Source organism: Scyliorhinus canicula, chromosome 16 (assembly GCF_902713615.1).
Source record: "Scyliorhinus canicula chromosome 16, sScyCan1.1, whole genome shotgun sequence".
In the NCBI taxonomy this organism is placed as follows: Eukaryota; Metazoa; Chordata; class Chondrichthyes; order Carcharhiniformes; family Scyliorhinidae; genus Scyliorhinus; species Scyliorhinus canicula.
The window spans coordinates 106,090,804-106,118,524 of record NC_052161.1 but is presented as its reverse complement, the minus strand read 5'-3'; the positions used below and the strand labels follow the sequence as shown (position 1 = coordinate 106,118,524).

Here is a 27,721-nt window from a genome sequence, read left to right as displayed (position 1 = left end):
GCCCTTTGAGTAGGTCCCACTTTGGGAGTTTGACATGGTTTACCACACCTCAACAAGTTGTGAATAATGGGCGAACCCAAGCTGGAGTTAGGAACCTTTGGACAGGCAAGTTCAAAAGGTGTTGCCAACTTCACATATCATAATGTAATTGTTTAAAAAAAAAGTGTTTTTTGTTGGGAGTTTCTTAGAAAAGGTAAATGATTAAATTGACCAGTATTGTGAAAGTGGAAAAGTTTTCAGATGCATTAGAATACATTACCCATTTGATATTCAGAAATGCATTCTACAGACTTAATTTTACAGTGTCAATTGGACCTGTGTTTTTAACTGATTCACAACCCAGGCAACTGCCGAACCTTTGAAGCAATGGATGCATAAGATCTTTGCTGATAGGGCAACCATCAATTCAGCATTTGAAGCAGTGCAGTAGATGGCCATTTATTATACTATTTCTATGTATTCAGCTCTGGAGTCTTTTGTTGTGCAGTTGAAGATTAGGGAGAATTGAATAAACTTCAACCCCCACTAATGGATTCAGCGCAACTGTTTTAATTGCTAATTTCATGAGCTCCTCGGGTTTATTTTTGAAAAGGTTTCTGGATGCTAGTTTGTTAATTTTGACAAGTGTGCGATCATTTATGTTTTATGAACTCTTCAGAGGATTAATGCATTTTTTCTAGCACAATTTGAATTAACTTTTGTTTATCTTGAGCATCCAAACATTCTCAAGATTCAGATTTTATGCAAGGTAGCAACATTTTTAAAAATTAATTTACGGGATGTGAGTGGTACTAGTAAGGCCAGCATTTATTGCCCATGATAAGGTGGTATGAGCTGCCTTCCTGAACTGCTGCAGTCTCTGATGTAGATATACCCATAGTACTCTTAGGAAGGGGATCTCAAGATTTCGACCCTAGGTCTGAAACCAAAAGCCAGGAGTAGCAGCAAACAGTTCAATGTTTAGCTTCTTGGGTATATTTAACAAGTACCATAATTAGACACAAATATTTATACAGTCAGATCATAATTTTGTCCAAATACAATTTATTTATCTGTGCTGTAAAGAACAGATTTTTCAACTTCAGTGTTAATTATGCTAAATTCAGCAATCATTGCTTGGTATAAACACAAGCATAATTGTAATGCTGATGGCATTGCATTAAAACAGTGACTATGCTTCTTAAAAGTAATTCATTGGCTTTTGGCTGTAAAGCACTTTAAGATTCTCTGAAGTCGTGAAATGGGCTTTTTCATCGAAATCTAATCTTTCTTCATTAGAAATTATGAATGTCAGGGCAGCTGGGCGGCACAGTGGTTAGCACAGCTGCCCAACAGCACCCAGGTTCGATCCCAGCTCTGGGTCCATGTGACGTTTGCATATTCTCCCCGTGTTTGTGTGGGTTTCACCCCCAACCCAAAGATGTGCAGGGTAGGTGGATTGGCCATGCTAAAACTGCCCGTTAATTGGAAAAAATGAATTGGGTATTCTAAATTTAAAGAAATTATGGATGTCTCCAAAAAGATCAAAAGAACTTAGCCTTCACTTTGCTCAAAGTCAACCAAGTGATCAAAATGACCACAGATTCTCAGGCTTCTGGAAGGGGGCCGAATCTCTGCAGGTGAAATGCATGAGAAAAAGTAACAAATAATGAATTTAAAAACAGGATAATCCGAGAAATCTGCTGTGTGTGGGGAAGAGAGTTCCTGGGAGTGTATTAATACCTTTACGAACCAACCCCCCACCACGTTTGCAAGCCGCCTCAGGAATCAGTAATCAGAGCAAAAAGGTTAACTTCAAGAATAGCAGATTTAAGTTGCATATGAACAAAGTTATTCTAAATTAGAAAAGGCTGAGTATTTAAAATTTTATTTTTCATGAACATTAATATTAATGTCTGTAGCATTAGAAATGTGTGCAGATTTATACAAAGTCAATATGAATAAATAATGAAACACTACATTATGATACAGCACAAAATCCCAAATTAGATGACAACCTAATGAGCTTTGTGGCAAGACATTCCTGCGAGAGAGATTGTGGTTTCCCAGCATATTTTAAAATGGATTTTAGAACTAAAAAGGGTAAATATGGTCATGTTTTGTATAAACACAATAAGTTGCAAAAATTCCCAGATCAGATACTTTACCATAGTAAATGGCCAGCGTACAAGATCACCCAAATTGCCCACCACTTCCAACGCCACAGTGATTGGAAGTTATTCAAATATGATTTCACCAACATTGGATGTGCAATGACCTTGTAAATCCATTCTTTGTTAGCGAGTTTCTGATGTTACTCCAGTGCAACCGGAGGGAATCTTTTCATAGTTTTGAACCCATTGGCGATGCCAAGTCATGCTCAGGACTGAATAAAAAGGGGGACCAAGGCTTTGTTCCCAACTCGAGGAACAAAAAAAGCTGATGGATTAGACGGCAAAGGTCAGTTGCAGATTTTAAAAATCCAAACCTTCATAAGGTCAGTTATTCAAACAGTGAGCAAGTACAATAAAATCCCATGTTAGATACCACTCGCTACATGCAGGAATTTCACACCCTCTATACAGCAGCTACTTGTACAACCAGAATGAGCTGTCGGACCATTGAAGCCAAAACAGTAACTAGAAATTGGGAAGCATCTTAAGAATCCAGATGCTTTCCAGGAATTTTAATTGTTCTCCATCAATCGTATAAAAAATATATACACAACAGGGAATACTGGAAAATTTCACACATCAGTCAGCATCTGTGGAGCAAAAAGACAAATTAACCCTTCAGACAGTGTCCTCCATAAGTACTCCAAAATGTTATCCTGTCTTTTTCCTCTATAGGAGGTTGATGCACTGCTTATCATCAATTTCAGATTTCCTGTTCCCCTCCCCTCATACTGACAGAAATTGGAAAAACCATTTAAATTTTATGTGCCCACGCTCAACAAACTGGTGAAGAATTAATTCATCTATAGGGCAAGAGAGCAAAAATAGGATACAAATTAAAAAACAAGCTATAGCTGTGCTAAGAGACCTTTAAAACTATTGGTCCATAAGCAAGACAGAATTCTTAAGTACCAAATGCATTCAACAAGATGTGGTATCATCTCAACTGAAAGAAAATGTTAACAGCATTTGGTGATTATAGTGTGGGTTGTACGCTAGTTTTATATTCAATATATTTTATACATTTCTATTTCCAATGGGTTAATTTTAACACTTAAAAAAGGTATATCCGGAGCCCAGGCTACACTCCTGCTGGTGATCGGAGATTAACCGCTATATATTGCCATAGTTGAAGCTTTACAAAACGAACCCCAAAAAAAAAAATGACAAGCAGATTTCTCTTTTAAGGTGAATTGTGTTCCAGGTGAAGGAAGTGCACTCAGAGGCAGGAATACTTGCCCCATTTCAGGCCCCGTCACAATCTAGCAGTTCCCAGATCAGATACTTTACCATAGTGAATGCCCAACGGAAAGTCTCTTTTAACAAGTTCACCCGAACAGGTTTGCCATTTGACATACCTTGAGCAAGGCTGGTATTTCAGTGTTAAATCTTATACAGGATGTGCAGTGATAACTAGGTTGAGGCTGCCAAAACTAGTTTCATTTGAGGTTTTGAAGGTATGGAGTATCATGTATTGTGGTACACGAGAACTTTAGACTTCTGTGGATTTAAACCCACGTCCCATTGGTGAAGCAGTTGTCTTACTACAGTTTATACGCTATAAACCATGAAGAATTCCCAGAATTCCCAATTCTACTTTGAGGAAAGCCCCCACCCCTATCCTAAACTCGGAAATATTTCTTGAAATTGCACATGATAATTATATTCCAACAGATAAAATAAATAATGGTCATTTCATCATACACTGCCCACTGATTTTTAATGATAATCCTGCAAGTACGATAATTCTAGAATACAATAATTTAAATCATAGAAATTGACAATTAAATTATTTAAAACCAAGCTACTTTTAATAAAAAAAGTAGTTAGAATCCCAAAGTAGTTAGAATCCCAAACAAGTAGAATATTCCTACATGACAGATCCTTGATGCCAAATTCAGTTCGCCTCATTTCAGAGCAGTAATCATTTCCCGGTCTATGATCGAATAGAGTCTTGAAATCTGCAAATGCATCACGCTCTACTGGAAATACTTATAAATTAAATCATGGCATGTAGTTACTTCAACTTGTTTGAACACGTGGTCTATCATTTGGAATCACACCAAAAAGGTTTACTGTAAACTAACTTGGTTCTGAGGAAATTACTCAACATCTTGGACCAGCATTGCTGTGAATTGTGCAAGTGCAAAGAACGTTAAAAGTACAGGTTTGCATTTTAAAACCATTAACTTAGATAACACAGGCACCCCCACATAAAATCAGGTTAAAAAACAAGTTGAGCTGTAACGAGTTTGGACAGCATACTTGCGTGCTGGTTACTAATTTACTGAGTAGGTTAAATTTCATTGTTTTGTTTTACATTTCGGAGATTTTATGCAGAGTTTTGACTACATGTTTTTCCATGGAAATGGAACCATAAACAAGGTGGCTGCAACAGTGACTGTAAATCAATGGTCCCCAATGACTTAATTCCATTTTATTACATCAAAATTTCTACTGGTGCATTGAGAATCCTATTCAATTTTTTAATGAAATTAGTGGCCTTCATTTGAGCTTCCACATTGGACTATGGCTTAAAAAAAAAAAAAAAAAAAAAAGAAAAAAAAAAAAAAAAAACTGCGAATGGCACAATGGCTAGGTTTATTGGCTGTTCACGCCAGCGGGAAATTCCTGTTCCAAGCCGCCGGTAGAACACCGATTTCCCGGGCGCTGTTGGGAAATCCTGTTGACAACTGTGGAACTGGTAGATCCCGCTGGCGGGCCACCTCCTCCACCGAAAAGCATGCAGAGGGGTGTTCGGTAAATCCCGCCCAACATATCAGGGCCAATCTTTAAAGGTGAAATGATGGAAGGGGGGGGGGGGGGGGGGGGGGGAGAAGAGAAAAGAGTATGTAAATCATTACTTTAAAAATAAACTTTGATCTGAAGCCTCAAGGAAATCAGCCACCTTCCTCACTCCAAACACTGAAAACAAGTAGCTCTATTGAAAGCAATGGGGTGGGGGTAGTGATAATCATGGAGAGGTGATTGATGGCTTACAGGCCTTGGGAGAAGCAAATCAGATTTGGGTTATAATTTTTAAAAATTCCTTGGGACATTCCTCCCCTTATGAGGATGTGCAATTAACAGGGACCAAGATTTAAATCTTCAAGAAACTACAAGTCCTTTTAAATACAAGTTTGAGAAACCAAACCATCTGAAGGTTATGATTTCAAAGATCAATTGCTGGAATTTGCTTGCCTTTCCAGGAAAAGTTCACAGTTGTCCAGAATATGATCTTCTAGTGCCATGGCATCTTTTCAGGATTGCCATTTATTAGCTCCCTTCCACCACAATATTTTATCAACCAACTTTTCATAAACATATGTGCCTTCAGTTTTTCCAGTTAAAGCTCGCTCATCCTTTTTCAGTGTGAAATACTGGGTTGTGACGAATGGAACAGCCGTGACGAGGAATAGATTCTGTTTGCTCAGTTACAGAAAGGAATGGGAGTGTGAACCATACAGCCCCTCAAGTCTGTTTTGCCAATCAATACGATTATGGTCGATCTAATTTTCCTTCCTACTCCCCATATCCTTAGATTCCATGGGTCACAAAACATCTCCTAGCCTTGAAGAAAGTCAGGTGATGGCACATTCCAACATTCCAAAAGATATACAATCCTTTTGAGTGGAGAAATTTCTCCTAATCTCAGTCCTAAACGACGATCCCATTTCCCCCTCCCTCCCCCCAAGACTGTGACCCAGTGTTCCAGATTCCCGAGCCAGAAGTAACCTCAGTGACCGCCCTGTCAAATCCCTTCAGAATCATCAGTAAGTTACTAAACAGGCAAGTATTACATATAAAAGTCACTCTTCATTTAGCTGGTTTGCAATTATTTGAAAACATCCAAGACTGGAGAGGGAGAGAAATATACAACTGTACAGGCACATCGACAGAGGAAAAAAAGAGGGGCGGAGAGAAAAGACAGTCCATAAGGAAAAGGAAGAAAGAGAAGCAAATACTCAAGGGTAAAGGGGAAAGAAAATATCATATAGGAGTTGTAAAGGGAAACGGCACTGCAATCCACTACACACTGAGCTAACTTGAGAGTTGCTACTCCAACACAATTGGAATGAATCCTACTGAAGAGAGCATCACACTTTAAAGATTAAACATGCTGTTTGGACATAAATCAATCAGGATTTGTTGGTTCCTTTGTCTCAGTTGAAAGTACTTGATGTCAAAGTTTTCACACAAGTTCCAAACGTTATCTGGTTGCATTTTATTAGTATTTTCTTAAAACCGTTTAACCCTTTCCAGTTTGGGACCATCATGGGTTAAGGCCTCAGCGGTCCACGCCATCAGCCACGTGCAGTTGTCTATAAACGGAGGTTACTGGTTAGTCAGCTGACCTGACAAGGTCTGGAGGTCCGCTGCACACCTGACCAACTCCATAAGAATCAGCGATCACCCAACAATCCAGGGGGAAATCACAAGGCCATGACTTCCCTTTCTGAAACATGGTCTTTTATTTCTGGACTTTCTGGGTCGTTGAATGACAAGTTTCCTCTTTGAAGACAGGAAAGGGTTAATTTGCAGTACGGTACAGGACAGGTCCATTATAAACAGACGATGGAATTTGTAAAAAAACGTTTTCCAGTATTGAAGGCAGCGAACACAGAGCAATGGAATTGGTTTTATGCATCATTGAGTGCCTGCAAGATTAAAGGGGGAAGAAAAGAAAACATTTGTTTCTACTGCAAGAACTCATTTTCAGAAACAAAAAAGTTATTTATAACGATTAGGCGTGCAGAATGTAACCTGAGCCTAGAGTGAAATTCCAGGAATCTCGCGCAAGGAAAGCTCGGTTCCCACAAAAGTTTCTTGGTTATATCAGATAGCAGCCCCTTTGCAAGACAATTCCTATTTTGGTCACAAATGTGTTTGAAAAACTGATGGAATCACAATTTCCTAAATGGGCATGGAATTGGTTCAGTCGTCGTAGCATGAACATTGACCTGACCAAATTTGCATAAATTGAAACACCAAAGTATTTGGCACAAGAATGGCAGAACCTGCTGTGGCGAAACAACAGAATTGGGGAGGCAGTGACATTCTCACTGGACTTTTAATTCAGAGACCCAGGGTAATGCTTTGTAGGTTCGAATGCCACCATGGCAAATTCACTAAAAATCTCATTTAAAAGAGTTAAAAGTCTTATATGACCATGAAACCATTGCCGATTGCTGTAAAACCCGTCTAGTTCACTAATGTCCTTCAGGAAAGGAAATCTGCTGCCCTTACTGGTCTGGCCTACATGTGACTCCAGACTTACACAACGATGCAGTTGACTCAGCTGAAATGGTCGAGCAAGCCACTCAGTTCAAGGGCAATTAGGGATGGGCAACAAATGCTGGCCCAGCCAGCAATGCCCTCACCCCAAGAACTGATTTTTTTTTATAAATCCTGCAAACATCAGTGGCTAATCAGAAAGTCTGCTGTTTAAAATATTGCCATGGGATTTCCAAGCTGCCACCTGAAGCATCAGAACAGGCAACAATCTCCTGGTTTAGCTCACTGGGCTAAAATCACTGGCTTTTAAAGCAGGCCAGCAGCACAGTTCGATTCCTGTACCAGTTTTCCTGGATAGGCGCCGGAATGTGGCAACTAGGGGCTTTTCACAGTAACTTCATTGAAGCCTACTCGTGACAATAAGCGATTTTCATTTAATTTAATTTTCATTCACCTCCGCAATGCAAGGCAGAGTTGGAAAAACAGTGGGCAGAAGTTTAATACTGCAGATGCAAGAACTTGCTGAGCATTAAGGGTCTCAGCAGCAGGGGTGAGGAGAGTGTCCACGCCATGGAAGGAAAGAAAATATGCTAAAGCAAAGTCATTCAAAATTTTGAGGTTCGCAGAATTAAACTGATTTTATTAAATTACCTTTCTGGCAAACTCTGGCAGAACAAATGCTGCCCGATGCATATCAGCATTGTAGTATTTCAGCTGCATTCTGTCCACTTCCACTGCTGACAGTTGTCTCACTGGCTCACGAAAACTCGTTTTCTGTAAGGTAATCCAATCAGCAAGGTTTCACCAACAATAAATCATTGTCAAAGATTTTATATCAAGAGGAATGCTTACATAAGGTGCATGTATATTTTGAATGCCAGCAAAGTGCAACACAGTAAACAACCTTCCCAGTGAAACAGGCAATTGGTCAACTAACCATTCTGTTTCATTTCCAAGGCTGCAGGTTCTCCAACGCCAAACACATCCATTTACACAGGAGTTCAGAACATGTAGTTCTGACAAAGCCATGGCCATAATGTCAGAGAAAGTCTGCACAGGCCCATTGTCAAAAACCTCAGGGGCATAAAAATTTCAAACCTACTGACAGGCAGCACCAAATGGAAATCTGGGCCCTCACCGACATTGTGCCTCCAAAAATAGAAGGATTAGTGAAGGTGCTGTGGCCAGCTCAATCTGTTTTTATTCTCAGTAAGGCAAAAATTGTTAGTGCTGGTTCTTTAATACAATTAGTGGAACATCTGCATGTCAGGAATAATTGGCCAGCTCTCAGTTTTTTTTAAATTTAGAGTACCCAATTATTTTTTCCAATTAATGGGCAATTTAGCATGGCCAATTCACCTAACCTGCACATCTTTGGGTTGTGGGGGCGAAACCCACACAGACACGGGGAAAATGTGCAAACTCCACACGGACAGTGACCCAGGGCCGGGATTCGAACCCGGGTCCTCAGCGCTATGCTAACCACTGTGCCACCGTGCTGCCTAGCCAGCTCACAGTTAATGAATAACACAATGTTTGAACTTATTGATTTCACGAAGGTAAAGTGCTGGAGATGCTGGAAATCCAGAAATAAGGTAGGCCCTTAAAGCCAAAGTTTCCGGTAGAGGGCCTTTCACCAGAGCTGGTAAAAATAATAGGATTTATGCAATCACAGGCAGGGGAGAATAGAAGGAACAAAAAAAAAGCAACGGCAGGAGAGATTAAATGGCAGTGATTAAATGATGCCTGGGATCATGGTTGCAGACCGAATGGAGGTGTTCCCCAATCTAGGTTGCCTGTCATTTCAATTCTTCATCCTGCTCTTCAGTCCTAGGCCTCCTACACCTGTTCTAAAGAGGCTCAAGCATAAACTCAAGGAAATCATTACATCTTTCAAACTTTATAGCATTCCCGATTCAGCTCAACAATTTCAAAACATAACCACTGCTCCCATTCTTTGCACTGTTAAAAGGATTCCATTGTTGCCATTTGCAGCTCCTCTAGATCCATCTTTTGTTTCTTTCCTTGTTCGAGTGGAGGCCATTCAGCCCATTGTGTCTGCACCACCCCTCTGAATGTGTATCCTACCTAGGCCCACTCCCTATCCCTGTAACCCCACCTAACCTGCACATCCTTTCAGTACTGAGGGACAATTTTAGCATGGCCAATCCACCTAACCTGCACATCTTTGGACTGTGGGAAGAAACCGGAGCACCCGGAGCAGTGAGGCAGCAGTGCTAATACATTTTGCCACTACATACTTTTACCTTGCAGCAACATCATTCTTTGTTATTTAGTCTCCCCAATCCTCCCCACCCCGCTTCCCCCAGTGACTGTACTTTCATTTATCAACCCAAAACATTTACTTGATTTCTCTTTCAAGAGAATTTACATGACCTGCGAGTAATTCCAGCATTTTCTGTTTTTATTATTCACTTCACGCACCTGCCTGCTCAGAGCAGATACAACAACCTAGAATTCAAAACTGGGAACAAAATTAACTGAAGGGCACTTGACTCACTGGATTTTTACTGCACAGCATAAAGCCGATCTGTCCACTGGGGTACGTGGGGATTGTGCTGTAAGCATATTCAACTACAGGAAACAAGGATTTACAGAACCTCCGCATCTCCTTTATGAGTTCGAGGTGCAGCCACTGACATTCACCTGCAGAAATCACAGTTAGATCAGCATTTCCAGGCGTCTTGTTTCTTAAAATAAATACGTGTCAACTTGTAAAACTTTCTCTGCTCCAAATTTATATCCCTTATTTTTTTCTTAATTACAGACATCTAGCCTTACTTCAAAGGAGCATGAAGCAAATTATAAAAGCAGTAACCCAGTTTGGTGTTTTTCCACTAGTTCTGGGTCACTGAACCCTCATCCGAAATTGGCGATCAGATCAAATTTGAAACTTCCCAATTTGAATGGCTCAATAACTCATTGGAATAGTAGATTACCCTCAATTTCACTTCCAAGTAAACACTAAAAATCATGAATACCTCACATCCAGGCTTCTAACAAAATTGGATTTGACCCCCCCCCCATGCAACAGATCAGATAGTGTCGTTGTTCAAAGAGATCACCCTGGCACATTTCCTTGATTTAACAGGCAGTATGGAGAAAACAACGTACTTCATGGTGAGGACTTTAAGGAACAGACAAGCAAAGCCTTTACTTCATATCCTGTAGCACAAAGAAATAGGTCATAACTACTGCGGTGTATTACAAATGTATGGGTTTGTCAAAAACCCTTCAGTTCATATCTTGTAGCACAAAGAACTATGTCATAACTACTGCGGTGTCACAACTACTGCAGTGTATTACAAATGTATGGGTTTGTCAAAAACCTCAATATTGAGATTTGGAAAGTGTTGGCAGGACACTCAAGTGAGGTCAAAAGTGAAAATTTGAAATGATGCTAATGCATCAAAATGTTGCTTTAATCAGACAGGTGGTTCACTTTACACTGCATAAGGGCCAGAGCTTGTAGAAAAGGTGGAGGAGATTGTTATGAAATAGGGTAAATAAATTATGAAAAAAAATATTGCTAGGGGAGAAACTACCTTGAAGCCGTTAAAGGGGTAATTGGTTTATTAAAGACTTCTTAAATTGAATGAGATTTAAAAAAAATATGGGCAGACATGTGGCAAATGCAATTTAAAGCATGCATCAAGTCATACATTCAGATAGAAAAATAAGAGGTGGCAATATAAAAATAGGGTACAATTCTAAAGGCTGGGGGTGGGAAGAGGAGAGGTGGAGCGTAGGCAATGTGGGTACTAATTGTTAAAGGTGGCAGAGCACAGAGATAGGTAAATTAGGCATTTGGGATCCTGGACATAAATGGAGAAATCATCTCAAACAAACAACGTTAGGGTTTAAACTGCCTACCTTGTGCACCAAGGATCCCATCTTCATGCAGAGCATTCTTCATCAGCTGGTAGTAAGACTCTTGAAACAAACTCTCAGCTGGCCCTTGGTATTGGACACAAGGAGGGCAGGAACAAGAAGAGGAGCAATGAGGTGCGAAAGAAAGAGGGAAAGGACACAAATGAGAGAATATTAGATTAGCAGGTTGTGTTGTACGAAAGAGAACTAATGACAGAGCTCCTCCACTTCACAATTACTTTTTGGATTTCTCCCCAGGATAACAATTCTGGGTGTCAAACTGCTGGACAGTCAAATTGACAGGCTGAGGGTGTAGGTGATAGAAAATAAACTACAGCCTCAAACACAATTCAAACGTTAAGATGTTAGCAGCTTCACGTACCAACATCACTTGTATTTTTTATATTTACTGTACAAGTGGAAGGCCAGTGAACACGAGTGTTAAACCCTCCTATTAAGCAGATTTTACATGATTCACATGCCAAGTACCACCAGTCCCTGAAGAACAGGTATACAAGGCAAAAGTAGAACATTTGGGAATCACCAAAGGCATAGCCTGGAAGTCTTACTAAAAACAGGCTTTGCAAACAGCTTCAGGAAAGGGTGACATAAAGGCATGCAGCAATGCAAAACAAGATAAATTTAGTTCAGAATACTCTACCTTGACACTTGTAAAATTACTAAGCTATGTCACGATCCCTTGGACTAGAGCACCGGCAAATTCAGTCCCATTTAACCTAGACGGCACATGTGTACTGAAAAGTACAAATTTCCTATGGAACAAAAGTTTAAATGGAACTGGGATATAATCTCCACTCCTTAGAATAGTTAGGGGCTTGGCTACACCATTTGATGAAAATGAGGTGATCTCTTCTCTTTTTCTCTTTCCCTCTTCCCCACCCTCCCCCCCCCCCCCCCCCCCCCCCCCTCCAAAACCCTCCATATCTCTCATCGGTCTCATTCACCACACCTGCTCCCATTGCAGTGTTTACCTCCAGTATCCTGGTTCTAGTTAGGGCAACAGTCTGTCCTGGAGTATTCAGTTCTGTTCCCTTTTCAGTATCCTCCTTATGAATCCCAATGAGCTCCATGGGCTTTCCTCGCAACTTTCAACATGCTGAACGAGTCCCGCTCAAGTGCAATGGCAACATTTAGGCCTTCACCTCCACCTTCAGTACCTTCCTTCCAAGATCTGAGCATTTCCTACCTTGGCTACCTGCCTTCCTTCCTCACCTACTTCGGTTCAAACTTATGGGGGTGATGGAACAAAATTTATGGATCAGCTCATAGTCAGCCATTATTGTTGCTTGCTGAGCTTTGTACGTTTGGTCCTTTGGTCTTCGACCACCATCCCCCCCCCCCCCAACACCCCCTCCAGGAAGCATACATTTCCTGCACCTGCCCCATCGATTTATTTCGCATGGGTAATGTCCACTGACTGTTGTCAGCCAGAATATTCTCCTGCGAATGAACTGCTTCCAAAGCCGGTTCTTTAAATTCACCCGGCACAGACAAATGTTTGCCTCTCCAGAATACAAAGCCTGGAACACAGGGGGGGGGGGGGGGGGGGGGGGGGGGGGGGGGGGGAAAGCACAGTGGTGCAGTGGGTTAGCACTGCGGCCTCACAGCGCCGAGGCCCCAGGTTCGATCCCGGCTCTGGGTCTCTGTCCGTGTGGAGTAACTAATTTCCCTTTTGCTCGCGTTTATTTTATATGTCCCTTCAAGCATTGTACTCCAGCCTGCTACTCACAACAATGTGTTCAAGCATTTTTTTTTTATTGGCAAAATTAAAACAAATTTTTTAAAAGATTTTAAAAAGAAAATGCTGTTGGTTGATCTGAAACAAATTTAACCCTGCTTGAGAGCCAAACAAACCTGCCACTACATCCACCAAATACAGCCACGGCCATTTGACACATTAGTTGAACCCATAGAACGGTCAGCACCACACAATCCAGAAGTCTATTTCATATATTGATCACTGTCTGAAGAAGAACTCTGAGCATCAGTCCCAATTTGGTTTGCTCTACTTGTGGTTTTGTTTGAAGTAACTTCTGAATCTATCTTTCCAAATAGTTTACGATCCAAACATGCAAAAGTTTGTAATCAAATGTAAAATGAAGTTTCTTTCAAACAACAAGTCAACTAGGCACAGCTTTAGGAGCAAGTAGGAGACAGTACAATAAGTATAGGAACATTTCATGATTAACTATTCTTATCATTAACAAAATGTCCATTTACCCTTTAAATCAAGCGTACAAGATTACAGTAGATGACTAGGTGGAGATGTTTTCAAAAGACAGCTGGAAGAGTCCAGTAGCCAGTTACCATCACTCGTTACCAATTGAACTCTTCAGCAGAATTCGTACCTACTGGATCGGAGGAATCAGTGATAATTACATCAAATGCATCCTGGTTTTCTTTCATGAACTCAAAGCCATCACCGACATGGAGTTTCAGCTTTGGGCTTGAGAAACCCACTGCCATACCAGGAAGGTATTGTTTAGAAACCTTTATTACATCCTAAAGAGTCACAATAAAAAATTCAAGTTACTCAGGTGTGCACCACAGTGGCAATGTGTTCATTTAGTGATCTGAATAGTAATGGCAAAATAAAAGTCAGGGTGAGGAACTGGCTGGGCCAGGCTTGATGGGATGAATATTCTCAGTTTATTAAAAGGTCTTATGTGAAGAACAACTGAGGTCGGTATCACGTTATCAATCTGGGTACACATGTAAACACTTATGCTGGAAAGGGAATTAAATTTCCCCTCACTAGAATTCAACACCTTGATGGCCACAAGGAATACAGAATAGACAGCAAGGCAAGAGCTGAATATTAAAAGCATGGCGTATCAGAAATTGTCAAATTAAATGTCAGATTGGTCAGCACGGTGGTGCGGTGCAGTGGTTAGTACTGCTGCCGCATAGTGCCGAGGATCCGGGTTTGACGCCGACCCTGGGTCACTGTCCGTGTGGAGTTTGCACATTCTCCCAGTGTCTGCGTGGGTCTCACCCCCACAACCCAAAAGAGATGTGCAGGGTAGGTGGCTTGGCCATGCCAAATTGCTCCTTAATTGAAAAACAATAATTGGGTAATCTAAATTTATTTTAAAAAAATGTCAGATTTACAGTAGGGATCTCCATTCAAAGCAGCTCATCCTTCACATAGAAATGAACTAGAAAATAGAAAGAAAGATTCATACGGCACAGCAGCCGTGCAAACTATAGTCTGTGCTGCATGTATATGTCACATCCTGCTCTGATAAGCCTCAGGTCATGTGATAGAAGTGACCAGGTAGAAGAAACCTACAATTCCAACCAGAGAGGTAGAGTGTATATATTCTTATGTACTATATAATGTTGATTTGTCTTCTTTATAACATCTTTCCTACTTGGTCTAACCTAGCAGTGCAGAATAAATATTTTTTTTTTTTTTTTTTAAATTTAGATTACCCAATTATTTTTTCCAATTAAGGGGCAATTTAGCGTGGCCAATCCACCTACTGTGCACATTTTTGGGTTGTGGGGGCGAAACCCACGCAGACACGGGGAGAATGTGCAAACTCCACACGGACAGTGACCCAGAGCCGGGATCGAACCTGGGACCTCAGCGCCGTGAGGCGGTTGTGCTAACCACTAGGCCACCGTGCTGCCCCTGCAGTGCAGAATAAATAATGTTAAGTATTAAAAACCAAAAATTCACTGTGCATTTTATTTTGTAAAATGCTTTATGGAACACAACGTTATGTTGAACATCACCATGATTTAAATCAAAAAGTGAGAAGACCAGATATCGCAAGTAGCATGTGGATCGGGGTCATTTCATGAGGAATATAAAGTGTTCACCTTGTGTTTTGTCACAGTAAAAAATTTCAATATCCATTTTAAATACAAGAGTACTTGCAGGTAGGCTCTGGTGATCATCCTTTCAAATCCATTAAAACATCCCTGGATAACCAGGGGGTAAATTCCACTTGAACTGTTCAGTCATAAGGAGTCTGTCACATATTGTTCAGATTTGACACATCATGGAAGTAGATTCCAATGTGATGCCAAGTCGAATTACACATCTACTTGGGGGTCCATTCATACTCCTGTGTATTTTATACAATGAAGCAGAGGTACATGTTTACAGCTTTGGAAAAACAGACACTGCATGTTTCGCAAACAGGCAGTCTGCAGTTTGAAACAGATACCACTGGCAGTGAACTCTGCTCTACAGATGCCTGACTCAGATCAGTAGCAAATTTAACCCCAGCCTACAGTCACAGGGCAAGAGGAGTTCAGGCAGAATTATTCCCCCCCCCCCCCCCCCCACGAATGCATCTACGCTATTTGCCTCAACTACTTCCTGTGTTTGCAAATTCTTACCACTAAATAGGTACAGTAAGTGATTTGATTACTGTTGTATCTTCCTGAAAAAAGTGCAACTTTAAATGAAGCACTGTTAAGTGAATTAGAGTTCCCATTATAACCAATGTAAAGGCTGTTTCCAATCAGAAAAGCAACACATTATACCATGCAAGTGATAATACTTTATCAATTCCAATACTGGTAAATATGCTGTCTCTTCATATTTTTATTACTCCTTCCACCTGATCAATGTGGACACTATATTGTGATAAGGTACACATAGGGAAGCTATTTCCACTTGAGGGGAAACCAAAACTAGAGGCCGTACATGCAAGAGTCACCAAATGCAAGAGTGAGGAGATACAACAAGTCCTCGTTTTAAAGTCAGTCAGTTAATAGGATCTACTAGGAATTTTGAACATAGATTTGTGCTAGGTCCGGCACTGGGTTACATGACTATTTGGAGTAGCTTCCCCCACTCCCTGACCCTCCAGTTACAGATCATAGAACATATAGTGCAGGAGGAGGCCATTCAGCCCATCAAGTCTGCACCGACCTTCTTAATCCCTCACTTCCACCCTATCCCGGTAACCTAATAACCCCTCCTAACCTTTTTTGGTCACTAAGGGCAATTTATCATGGCCCATCCACCTAACCTGCACATCTTTGGACAGTGGGAGGTAACCAGAGCACCTGGAGGAAACCCACGCAGACACGGGGAGAATGTGCAGACTCCGCACAGACAGTGACCCAGCAGGGAATCAAACCTGGGACCCTGGCACTGTGAAGCCACAGTGCTACCGTGGTACCCAGTGCTACCGTGGTGCCAACCTTCCCCCGCTCCCTGACCCTCCAGTCGCTGCCAACTATCCATCGCTCCAACCCATCCCCTCACTACTTATCCCTGCAACTTGAAGCTGCTCATCCTGTTTCTCGTAAGCCCTCAGGGGAGGGAAGTCAAGAGCATGATCAGCAACAACAGAGCAGGGGAGAGGGAGAGGCAGCAAGCCCGAAGGAGATACAAAGGGGCAGCATATTCATTTTAAGTTATTTTATTTCATGGAAGTAGCTTTGCTATGTGCACCTTATCACAATATAATGTGGCAGAGTGGGAGGGGTAAGAAAAAGAAAAGCACACACAAATTTATTTCTTTTTAAAAGTTGTTTTCTTTACCAATACAGGAATTCCACTTGCGTGGAATGATGTGTTGTTTTTCTGATCAAAAAGGTCCTACCTTGGTTATAATGGGAGCTCTAATTCACTTAATGGTGCTTCATTTAAAAGTTGCTCTTTTCAGAACACAATTACAACAGTAATCAATGACTTACTGTACATATGTACTCAATGGTAAGAATTTGCAAACACAGGAAGTTGTTGAGGCAAATAGCATAGATGCCTTCAAGGCGAAAAATAGATAGGCACAGAGAAGATAAAGAAATAGAAGGTTAAGCTGATCGGGTTAGGAGCATTGGGAGGTGGGGAGTTTTTAATGCAGCTTTAATTGGGCCAAATGGCCTTTTGTGTTGCAAACTATGTAATTCCAGGTCTAAGAAAAAAGTTTATTGTTTAATTTGTCAACCTGCATTTTCATTACCTCATCGATTTCACATTGCGCTACAGACTCTACGGCGGAATGTTTGATCACTTCTCGCAGAACACCGCCATCACCACCTCCAATAATAAGTACCTGAAATTTAATCAGAGCAATTTAGTTCAGTTCAGCAGGCATTTCCACAGCAAATTCCTTTTGCTGCCATGAATAGCAATTTCAGCAAAGTAACTTGCCTGAAATTGACTGCTGTTTGTCTCCATAACATCTTGGCTCAGTGGTAAGTCATACGTTAAAGCCCAATTCCAGAATGAGTGACTATGCTGACACTAGTACAAAATGGAGGGAGTGCTGCACTATCCGGATGCCTTTTTTGGATAAAAGCAAGGGTCATCTTGACATCAGGTGGAAAGGTCCCATGGGTGTTCTATCCAAATCAAAACTTAACCCGCAACCAACACCACCCAAGTATTAGAACATTTAGCTTATGCTGCATGTTTTTTTGTTGTGCATCATTTCCCTGCATAAAATTAGAATTAGTTATAGCATAGAGCACAGAAATTTAGCCCGCAAAAGCAGACCAGAACATTTCCTCGCCCTCAACGATAACATGGACGACGAAAATGCCAGGCAGCAGTGGCTCAAGAAGCCACAGGGACACCGGGAACTGTGGAAAGGAACAGGTGTGGTGAGCAAGCGGGTCAGTGGACTCGTGAGGCAAGGGGGTCCCCAGCCACCCGAGTGAGGGAGACAGACGACTTGGAAAGCGAACTCTCTCCCCCCACCCCCTCCCCCTAGCCCCTGGCAACGGATGGAAGCAGGGAACTGAAAGCAATGAGGAATGACATCAAGGCCGCGATAAAAGCGGCAGGTGGCAGAGGTACTAGCTGCCATGCAGATGGCTCAATGACATAGGACAGGTACAGGAAACCCAGGGGAGCACGATACGAGAGCTGGAAAATGCATTGATGGACCAGAGCAACCAAATCGTTGCCCTGGAGGCAGAGATCAAGAGGTTGGCGGCGACCCGAGGAGCCCAAAAGGATTGGTCAAGGACCAGGAGAATCAGTGGAGGAGGCAGAACATCCGAATAGTGGGCCTGCCGGAGGGAATAGAGGGCAGGGTCCTACTTGGCCCAAATGCTGGGCAACCTGGTGGGTAGGGACAGCTTCCCAAGCCGCCAGAGATTAACAGGGCTCACAGGTCACTCTGACCAAAGCAGGGGAGGAGCCGAGAGCAATAATAGCCAAGCTGCACAGGTACCAGGACAGGATCCTTCACTGGGCTGGACAGATGAGGTATGCAACTGATAATGATTTGATTGTGTCACATTTATTAGTATACAGTGAAAAGTATTGTTTCTTGCATGCTGTACAAACAATGCATACCGTACATAGGGAAGGAAGGAGAGACTGCAGAATATAATGTTACAGCTATAGCAAGGTGTAGAGAAAAGATCAACTTAATACGAGGTAGGTCCATTCAAATGTCTGATGGCAGTAGGAGAAGCTGTTCTTGAGTCGGTTGGTACGTGACCTCGTTTGGTATCTTTTTCCTGATGGAAGAAGGTGGAAGAGAGTATGTCCGGGGTGCATGGGGTCCTTAATTATGCTGGCTGCCTTTCTGAGGCAGTGGGAATTATAGATAGAGTCAATGGATGGGAGGCTGGTTTGCGTGATGGACTGGGCTACATTCACAACCTTTTGTAGTTTCCTGTGGTCTTGGGCCGAGCAGGCTCCATATCAAGCTGTGATACAACCAGAAAGAATGCTTTCTATGGTGCATCTGTAGAAGTTGGTGAGAGTCGTAGCTGACATACCAAATTTCCTTAGTCTTTTGAGAAAGTAGAGTCATTGGTGGGCTTTCATATCTATAGTGTCGGCATGGGGGGGGAGAGAGAGAGAGAGAGAGAGAGAGAGAGAGAGAGAGAGAGAGAGAGAGAGAGAGAGGAGAGAGAGAGAGAGAGAGAGAGAGAGAGAGAGAGAGAGAGAGAGAGAGAGAGAGAGAGAGAGAGAGACCAAGACAGGCTGTTGGTGATCTGTACACCTAAAAACTTGAAGCTCCCGACCCTTTCTACGTTGTTCCCATTGTGTAGACAGGGGATATTCTCCACTACGCTGCCTGAAGTCGATGATAATCGCCTGCGTTTTGTTGACATTGAGGGAGAGATTATTGTCGATGCATCAGCTCACCAGATTCTCCATCTCATTCACATACTCTGTCATGTCATTGTTTGAAATCCGACCCACTATGGTGGTGTCATCAGCAAATTTGAAAATCGAGTTGGAGGGGAATTTGGCCACACAGTCATAGGTGTATAAAGAGTATAGTAGGGGGCTGAGGACACAGCCTTGTGGGGCACCGGTGTTGAGGGTGACCGTGGAGGAGGTGTTGTTGCCTATCTTTACTGATTGTGGACTGTGGGTTAGAAACTTCAGAATCCAGTCGCAGAGGGAGGAGCCAAGGTCACGGAGTTTGGAGAGGAGTTTCGTAGGAATGATGGTGTTGAAGGCGGAGCTGTAGTCGATAAATAGGAGTCTGACATCGGTGTCTTTGTTATCTGGGTGTTCCAGGGTAGAGTGCAGGGCCATGGAGATGGTGTCTGCTGTGGACCTGTTGCAGCGGTAGGCAAACTGTAGTGGCTCAAGGCAATCTGGGAGGCGGGAGTTGATTCGTGCCATGACTAACTTTTCGAAGCACTTCATGATGATGATGATCCGAGCCATTGGACGATAGTCATTAAGGCACACCGCTTGACTTTTCTTTGGTACAGGGATGATGGCCGTCTTCTTGAAGCAGACAGGGACATCAGATTGTTATAAAGAGAGGTTGAGGATGTCTGCAAATACCCCCACCAGTTGATCCGCGCAAAACCCGAGTGCTCGCCCGGGTACCCCATCCGGACCAATGGCTTTCCGTGGGCTGACCTACGGGAAGGCTGTTCTGATGTCTGCAGTGGTGATCTCAGATAGAAGTTCATCGCGGCTTCTGGGGTGGAGGGCTTGCTCTCGCTGACCTCTTGCTCAAAACGGGCATAGAATGCGTTGAGCTCATCAGGGAGGGGTGCATTGGAGCCGACGATTTTACATGGCTTCATCTTGCAGCCTGTTCTGTCTTGCAGACCTTGCCATAGACGGCAGGGATCCGTGTGGCGAGCCTGGGACTCGAGCTTGGTCCGGTACTGTCTTTCGGCATCTTTAATGTATTTCTTCAGATCATAACTGGCTTTCTTGTAGAGGTCAGGGTTGCCGGACTTAAACGCCTCAGACCTAGACTTCAGCAAGCAGTGGATATCCCTGTTCATCATTGGGCAGCATGGTAGCATAGTGGTTAGCATCAATGCTTCACAGCTCCAGGGTCCCAGGTTCGGTTCCCGGCTGGGTCACTGTCTGTGCGGAGTCTGCACGTCCTCCCAGTGTGTGCGTGGGTTTCCTCCGGGTGCTCCGGTTTCCTCCCACAGTCCAAAGATGTGCGGGGTTAGGTGGATTGGCCATGCTAAATTGCCCGTAGTGTCCTAAAAAAAAGTAAGGTTAAGGGGGAGTTGTTGGGTTACGGGTATAGGGTAGATACGAGAGTTTGAGTAGGGTGATCATTGTTCGGCACAACATCGAGGGCTGAAGGGCCTGTTCTATGCTGTACTGTTCTAAATCTAAATTCTAAATCCAGGATTTCCGGTTGGGAAACACGCAGATTTGCTTCTTTGGGGAGGGACAATGAGGCAGACTTTGCAACACACAGGGTGGAATCTAATCATGCCGGCCCTAAATAAAGCAAAGTCAGATTCAGGATGCTATTTCCAGCCAGGCTTGAGGTAATATATCAGGGCAAATAAAATTATTTTACTGCCGCTACAGAGGCCGACAGGTTCATCCTTAAGAACGGCTTGGACAGACAAGAGTGGTAGCAATGAGGGGTGGAGGGGCGGTACCCAAACCAAACCTCGGGGGGGAACAAAACAACAAAGGGGGGCTCTAGACTGACTTCAGCAGGTTAATCTCGGAAACGTGGAACAAAAAGGCACTGTTAGCAGCCACTTTGGGGGATCCCTAAACAAAGGGAAACCTCGGAACCCACATAGTGTACACAGTTGGGTTCCAAGCTGAGTGGCCCTGGGCACAGGGAAACCCCGGAGTGTGGGGACCCATCCTCATGGTGTAAACAGTGACCACAGCCATTTTGGTTGGCCCCCTAACAAAGGGAAAGGGAAACCCTAGAGTGCAGGGGCACATCCACAAGATAAGTATGGTTAATCCTCAGGGGGGAGGGTCCCAAAGCACCACCCCCCACAAAAAGAAAAATCAGGATAGTCACCTGGAATGTCAGGAGACTTGATCCAGAGTCTTCACCCACCTGAAAAGGTAAGAAAGCTGGCCATCTTCCTCTCAAGAGACATACTTGAGGGAGAAGGATCAATTGCGGGTAAGCAAGGGCGAGAGCTAGGGGGTGGGGTGTGGCATTACTGATAAGAGGATGGTGTTTACTGCAACGAGGACAGTTATGAACCAAGGGGAACGATATGTCATGGTCAGCGATGTACTAGACAGGGTACTGGTAGTCCTTGCCAACATGTACACTCCCAACTGAGACGTCACCGAATTTGTAAAGACTACTGTGGCCGAAATCCATGACATAGATACACACCAACTGATCACGGGGAAGAAAGATTTTAATTAAAGCACCCACCTGAATCAAACCCCAGAATAGGGAATATAGCAGGCATGGCTAGAGAGCTGGAACAGAAGGGGGTGATGGACGCATGACGGTTCATGCACCAGAGTGAGGGGAATTCTCATTTTTCTCGCCAGTCCACAGGGTATACATCTGCATAGACATCTTTGTAGTGGGGAAAATCAGTGTTTCCAGAGATAGTCAGAGCAGAATACTCCGCTATTGTAATCTCCAACCATGCTCCACATTACTTGGATGCAAGGTTGGAGACGGGATGTGCCCAACACCCCATATAAAACAGTTCCTCGGTGAACGACATGCCAATTGTGGGGGCCGACAGACAGAGGGAGCTGGAAGCACCACTAGGCCTGGGAGATGTCATGGACAGCATCAACTCCATGCAGGCATGGAAGGTACCGGGAGACGATGGGTTCCCGATAGACTTCGACAGAACATTTACACTGGCACTGGCCCCACACCTGCAGGTGATGCTTGCAGACTTGCCGTCAACACTAACACAGGCCTCCCTATCGCTGACACCCAAAAAAGACAAAGACCCAATATATTCACAAAGGTCTTGGCTAAGCAGCTGGAGAACTGCGTACCAGAGGTGGTTGCAGAGGATCAGATGGGCTTTCTTAAGGGTAGGCAGCTAACTGCAAACATCAGACAACTGCTGAACGTGTTAATGACCCCTTCCGGAGAGAGAACACAAAAGCTGATTGGCTCCCTGGACACAAAATCGAGTGGAACTACCTCTCTGAGGTACTAGATCTGTTTAGGATAGGGAGAGGGTTCACCTCATGGGTGAAACTCTTGTCCAATGTTCCAAAGGCAAGCGTACAGACCAAATCCAGCAGCTCCAAATACTTCCAGTTGCACAGAGACATAAAGCAGGGAAGCCAATGTCCCCACTCTTGTTCACCCTGGCAATCACAAGAAGCTGGAATGGAATCCAAAAAGGAGGCAGCAGAGGGCAGAGTTTTGCTCTATGCAGATGTCCTGCTCCTCTACATCTCAGATCCGCAAAAATGAAAGGGATCATGGAGCTCCTGGAGTGTGGATCATGAAGCTCCTGGAGATTTCAGAGCTCTATCGGGCTGCAAACTCAACCTGGGGAAAAGTATTCCTGGTGTACCTGAGAGGAGGTGGTGCAGAGCTGGTGGGACCACCATTTAAACTAGCCCCCCAAAAATTCCACTACCTGGGGATCCAGATAGCCCATGACTGGATACGGATCTACAAGTGGAACCTGAACAGTGTGTCAGAGGAAGTTTTAAAAATAAAAGGACCTAGAGATGGGGTATGGGGTACACTCTCGCTTTCCCTGGCAGGGAGGGTACAGACGATCAAGATGAACATACTGCCCTGGTTAGGTCCATACCGATCTAAATCTCCCAAGGTCTTTTGAATGAAATAAAATGAAAATCGCTTATTGTCACAAGTAGGCTTCAAATGAAGCTACTGTGAAAAGCCCCTAGTAGCAACATTCCGACGCCTGTCCGGGGAGGCTGGTGCGGGAATCGAACCGTGCTGCTGGCCTGCTTTAAAAGCCAACGATTTAGCCAAGTGAGCTCAACCAGCCCCTTTTCAACTCAATAGAGGGATGGGTGGGGCTAGCAAATGTGACAACTGTGCAGGCATGTCTATGATTTTGAGCCCAGAAAATGGGGTCACCTTATACACCACAGACTACAGTACCTTTCTTTACAAGACTAATTACACAATCAAGTACCCCGGTAGAAAGGCACATTTGGGATGATCGAATCATACAGTGCAGAAGGAGGCCATTGAGCCCATCAAGTTTGTACCGACCCACAAAGAGCACCCTACCTAGGCCCACGCCCTCTCCCTATCCCATAATCCAGCTAACCTTTACGACACTAAGGGGCAATTTAACATGGTCAATCCATCCAACCTTCACATCTTTGGACTGTATGAGGAAATCAGGTCACCTAGAGGAAACCCATGCAGACATAGGAGTTTCTCCCCTGCGCAATCTCCAGTCACCCAAGGTCAGAAATGAACCCAGGCTCCGGACAATGAGGCAGCAGTGCTAACTACTGTGCCGCCCTTAGAATCAGTGCAATAATAATTATAATAAATAATAATAAAGCTTATTGTCACAAGTAGGCTTTAATGAATTTAGTTCGAAAAGCCCCTAGTCACCACATTCCGGCACCTATTGGGGGAGGCCGTTATGGAAATTGAACCCGCGCTGCTGGCATTGTTCTGCATTGCAAGCCAGCTGTATAGCCCACTGTGCTAAACCAGCCCCTATGTGAAAAGACAAGAAGAAGGTTGCCTACTTCTATTAATGGAGCTGCTTGTATAATATAGCACCTTACAAACAGGGATATGCAACTCGAGGCTTATCAAACCAAAATGATTTACTGTCCACTATAGTGATAAAATCAACATCTGGACAGCAACACCCTGGACGAACCAGAGAATGCACTTTTAGAAAGGAACGCTGCAGTTTGAGAAAAGGGGTTGCTCCCCAAACAGATGAAACCATTTGCCAAAAAGTGAGTTTATATACCCATTTCGCTTTCCAATGGATGCATTTCACAATTCAACACAAATGCGTCATCTTTCTAGTCTTAGCTTCAATCAATTACTGTTAAAAGTGCATGCAGTCAGTTCTGGTATACAGTTTAACAATTTGCATGCAGCAATAAGATGAACAACTGGTTAATTGGTTTCAGTGATAGTCAAGAGCTGGCTAGTAACAACATTCCTCTATTCCAAATTGCATGGGTTAGATAGATGCAAGCTAGAAATCCAAAAATGCATTTAAATTGATCAGTGACATTAAGGTCCCAAAGATTCTTAAAAAATAATTAAATCGTACCTTTTTAGGGTTAGGATGGCTGCAAAGAGTTAGGTTTGCAATCATCTCTTGGTATGCAAATTCATCCCTTTCAGTGCACTGTATCACACCATCCAGCACCAAGACATTACCATAGGTTTTACTGCACCAAAACAAAAGTGAACAATTTAAATTTCAAACAGTGCATTTTAAACTCTCTAAACTAGTAATGTCACAAGACATTATTTATAAATAAATTTTATTTATTTTCAAACCAGCCAAGTTTATGTAAAAAAAAAGATAGACCCCCCCAAACACCTGTTGGGTAAAAGCACCAGTTTGGTACAAAATATGCAGTTTTAAAAAAAGTGTTTGATCTGCCAAGGCAGCAGCTGCAGACAGACAGATTTTTATTTATATAGCACCCAGTGCCCCAGCACGAGAGAGGAGATGGGTATAGGAATTAGTCCAGGAGGACATCAGAATCATCTGCAACCACTTACATTCACCATACTAGCAGAGACATTTCAGCACAATACCACTGACTTCAGAAAGCAGCTAGGATTGGTTCAGAGGGGAAAGGAGAAATTCAGAAATGCCTTCCCAACTGCCCTAAAAGTTTTGTCCTGGGCACCAAATATTTCTTTGTTTCATTCTTAAAAGGTGTTGGGCCAAGACAGGCAGTTGAAAGAAGCATTAATCAAAGGCATTACCAATCTAGTTAAAAAAATTGGCTAATTTTATTCGTTAGGCTCATGTCCGCAAGTGAAGAGGAGATTAACCAAATTTCAAACTGTTAACAGAACAAGTGGATCCAATACCCATTGTGGGGTGGATTCTTAAAGCTAAGCATTGCACATGTGTATCCCACAGTCAGCATCGTCAACGAGGGTTGAAAAGGACACGAAACAATTTTTTTTTATATAAACAAAAATGGTCTTCACAAGCACTTCTGTACAATGGAGCACTACCAGGGAATAACTTAGCGGCGTTAACTATTAGAGAGCTTATTTGGCTAATGTTTAATTACAAAAATATGACCCAAAATCTGGCTACATTTTCAGTTGGGAAGATTAAAAAAGTGATCTTTACAGGATAGATATTTGTAGCATCATGTGTGTAAATATACGGTGACAAAGTTCACCTTCAGAAGAAGCACAACTGCAAGGGCATAGAAACTTGGATAAATCATTTTAAACAACAACTTTTTGTTGCCTGGATCGTGTGCAACGTCACATTATTCCACGGTCTCACTAATGTGATACCAACAGGGTATAAAGCATTGTTTCAATGCTACTTTACATTCTATTCTGGAACAATCAAACTAAACTCATGAACAAAAACATTTCAGGTTGATTGGCTCTGACAAAAGGTCATTGGCCTCTCGGCATGAGCTGCCAGATCTGCAGACAACTTGTAACATTGTTTTTTACAACCTGTAGCTCAATGAATAAATGCACTTTGATGAAATCACACTGTACAGAAGAAGGCTGCACTCAAGTCAAACCTCTGGTCTGTGCAACATTCCCTTCCCTAACTTTGCAAAGAGCAGGGAAAGAAAAAATAACTGGTCTCCAAGTCAAGTTGACTCCCAACACAGTGGCAATGAAGTGGCACAGTCCCATCCTGCTGCAGCAGTCTTAATAATCCAATAAGGAAACATTCAGAAGTCACCAGATACTAATCAGATCCAGGAACCTCTATCAATTCTCAAGATTGTCCTCTCTCAATTCTCAAGATTCACCAACCAGTGCGGAGCATTGACAGGACATGGGAGTGGCGACAACAAGAGGGCTTAGGATTCTTTACACTTGGCTCCAAATAGCCCATAAAGCTTATGGGCAGGATTCTCTCACCCCGGGGCTGAGTCGGAGAATCGCCGGGACGGGGGCGAATCGTGCCACGCCGTCCCGACACCGATCCGCCAATTCTCCGGAGAGCAGCGAATCGGCGCTAGCGCAGTCTGCACAGCACCGGTTGGGGGCGCACTAAGCAGCCCAGCCCACCAGCCCACCCCCCCCCCCCCCCAGGTGATTCTCCGCCTGGGATGGGCTGAGCGGCCATGCAAAAAAAACTGAGTCCCGCCTGCGCCATTCACACCTGCTCTTACCCGGCGGGACCTCGGCGTGGATCCATCCGGGGGGGCAACCTGGTAGGAGCGGGAGTGTGGGCCTCCACTGTGACATGGCCCGCGATCGGGGCCCACCAATTGGCGGCCTCTTGGGCTACAGGCTTCTTTCGTTCAGCGCCAGCTCCTGTTGCCCTACGCCATGTTGCGTCTGCGTCGGTGCGGAGAAGGGAGCCGCTGTGCATGCGCACATTGGCGCTGGTCCCATTGCGCATGCACAGACCCGTGGCGCCCATCTGATGCCGGGGATCGGCAGCTGGAGCGACATGGGTCACTCCAGTGCCGTGCTGGCCCCCTTTAGGGGTCAGAATCGCTGCTCCCGAGTCCATGTTGACGCTGTCGCGTTTCCCGACGGCGTCAAACTTACCCTCAGGATCAGAGAATCCCACCCTATATTCCCAATGAAAGCAGTCTTTGTTTACACAAGCAGTGCTGGTTTATCAGTGCCAAGCTTTAGCTTGTTCAACGTGAACAGTGTTTTTTGGGGGGTGGGGGTGCATCAGCCTGTAACTGGACACAATCCTGACAAAGAGGATGCATCAAGTAAACAGAGGGTTAATTTATGTTCATTTCTTTTGACTCATGCATAATGCTCAAACTCTGCCAACTGACAAATCAATCATCGGGCAAGGGAAGTGATTGGGCAACTTGGATGTAAACAGGAAACACATTCTTGGTTGCTATCGAGAAACACCAGCTGGAAAGTACACGTGGACAAGAATTGGATTGGACTTGGATGTTATCTCCAGTGGCCACTTGGCCAAATACCTGCAGGGGATATTGGACTGGATTTGTTTATGGTCACATATACTGAGGTACAGTGAAAAGTATTGTTCTGTGAGCAGCTCAAACAGATCATTCAGCACTTGAAAAGAAAAAAGAAAATAAAGAGAAAATGCATAATAGGATAACACAAGGTACACAATGT

General features: G+C 43.5%; 1 protein-coding gene across 1 annotated transcript in view; it reads right to left on the bottom strand.

The window, feature by feature from the left end:
- Positions 1 to 1,851: 1,851 nt before the first annotated feature.
- The window catches only part of srm (spermidine synthase), a 37,659-nt gene continuing 11,789 nt past the window's right edge, over positions 1,852 to 27,721 (bottom strand). The window contains exons 2-8 of the mRNA XM_038821611.1: positions 24,708 to 24,828; positions 17,231 to 17,323; positions 13,649 to 13,802; positions 11,283 to 11,366; positions 9,910 to 10,055; positions 8,040 to 8,162; positions 1,852 to 6,811 (exon numbers count right to left, since the gene is read on the bottom strand). Of these exons, the coding sequence (XP_038677539.1) occupies positions 6,794 to 6,811; positions 8,040 to 8,162; positions 9,910 to 10,055; positions 11,283 to 11,366; positions 13,649 to 13,802; positions 17,231 to 17,323; positions 24,708 to 24,828 (739 nt within the window). The 3' untranslated portion in view covers positions 1,852 to 6,793. The remainder of the gene's footprint in view (positions 6,812 to 8,039; positions 8,163 to 9,909; positions 10,056 to 11,282; positions 11,367 to 13,648; positions 13,803 to 17,230; positions 17,324 to 24,707; positions 24,829 to 27,721) is intronic.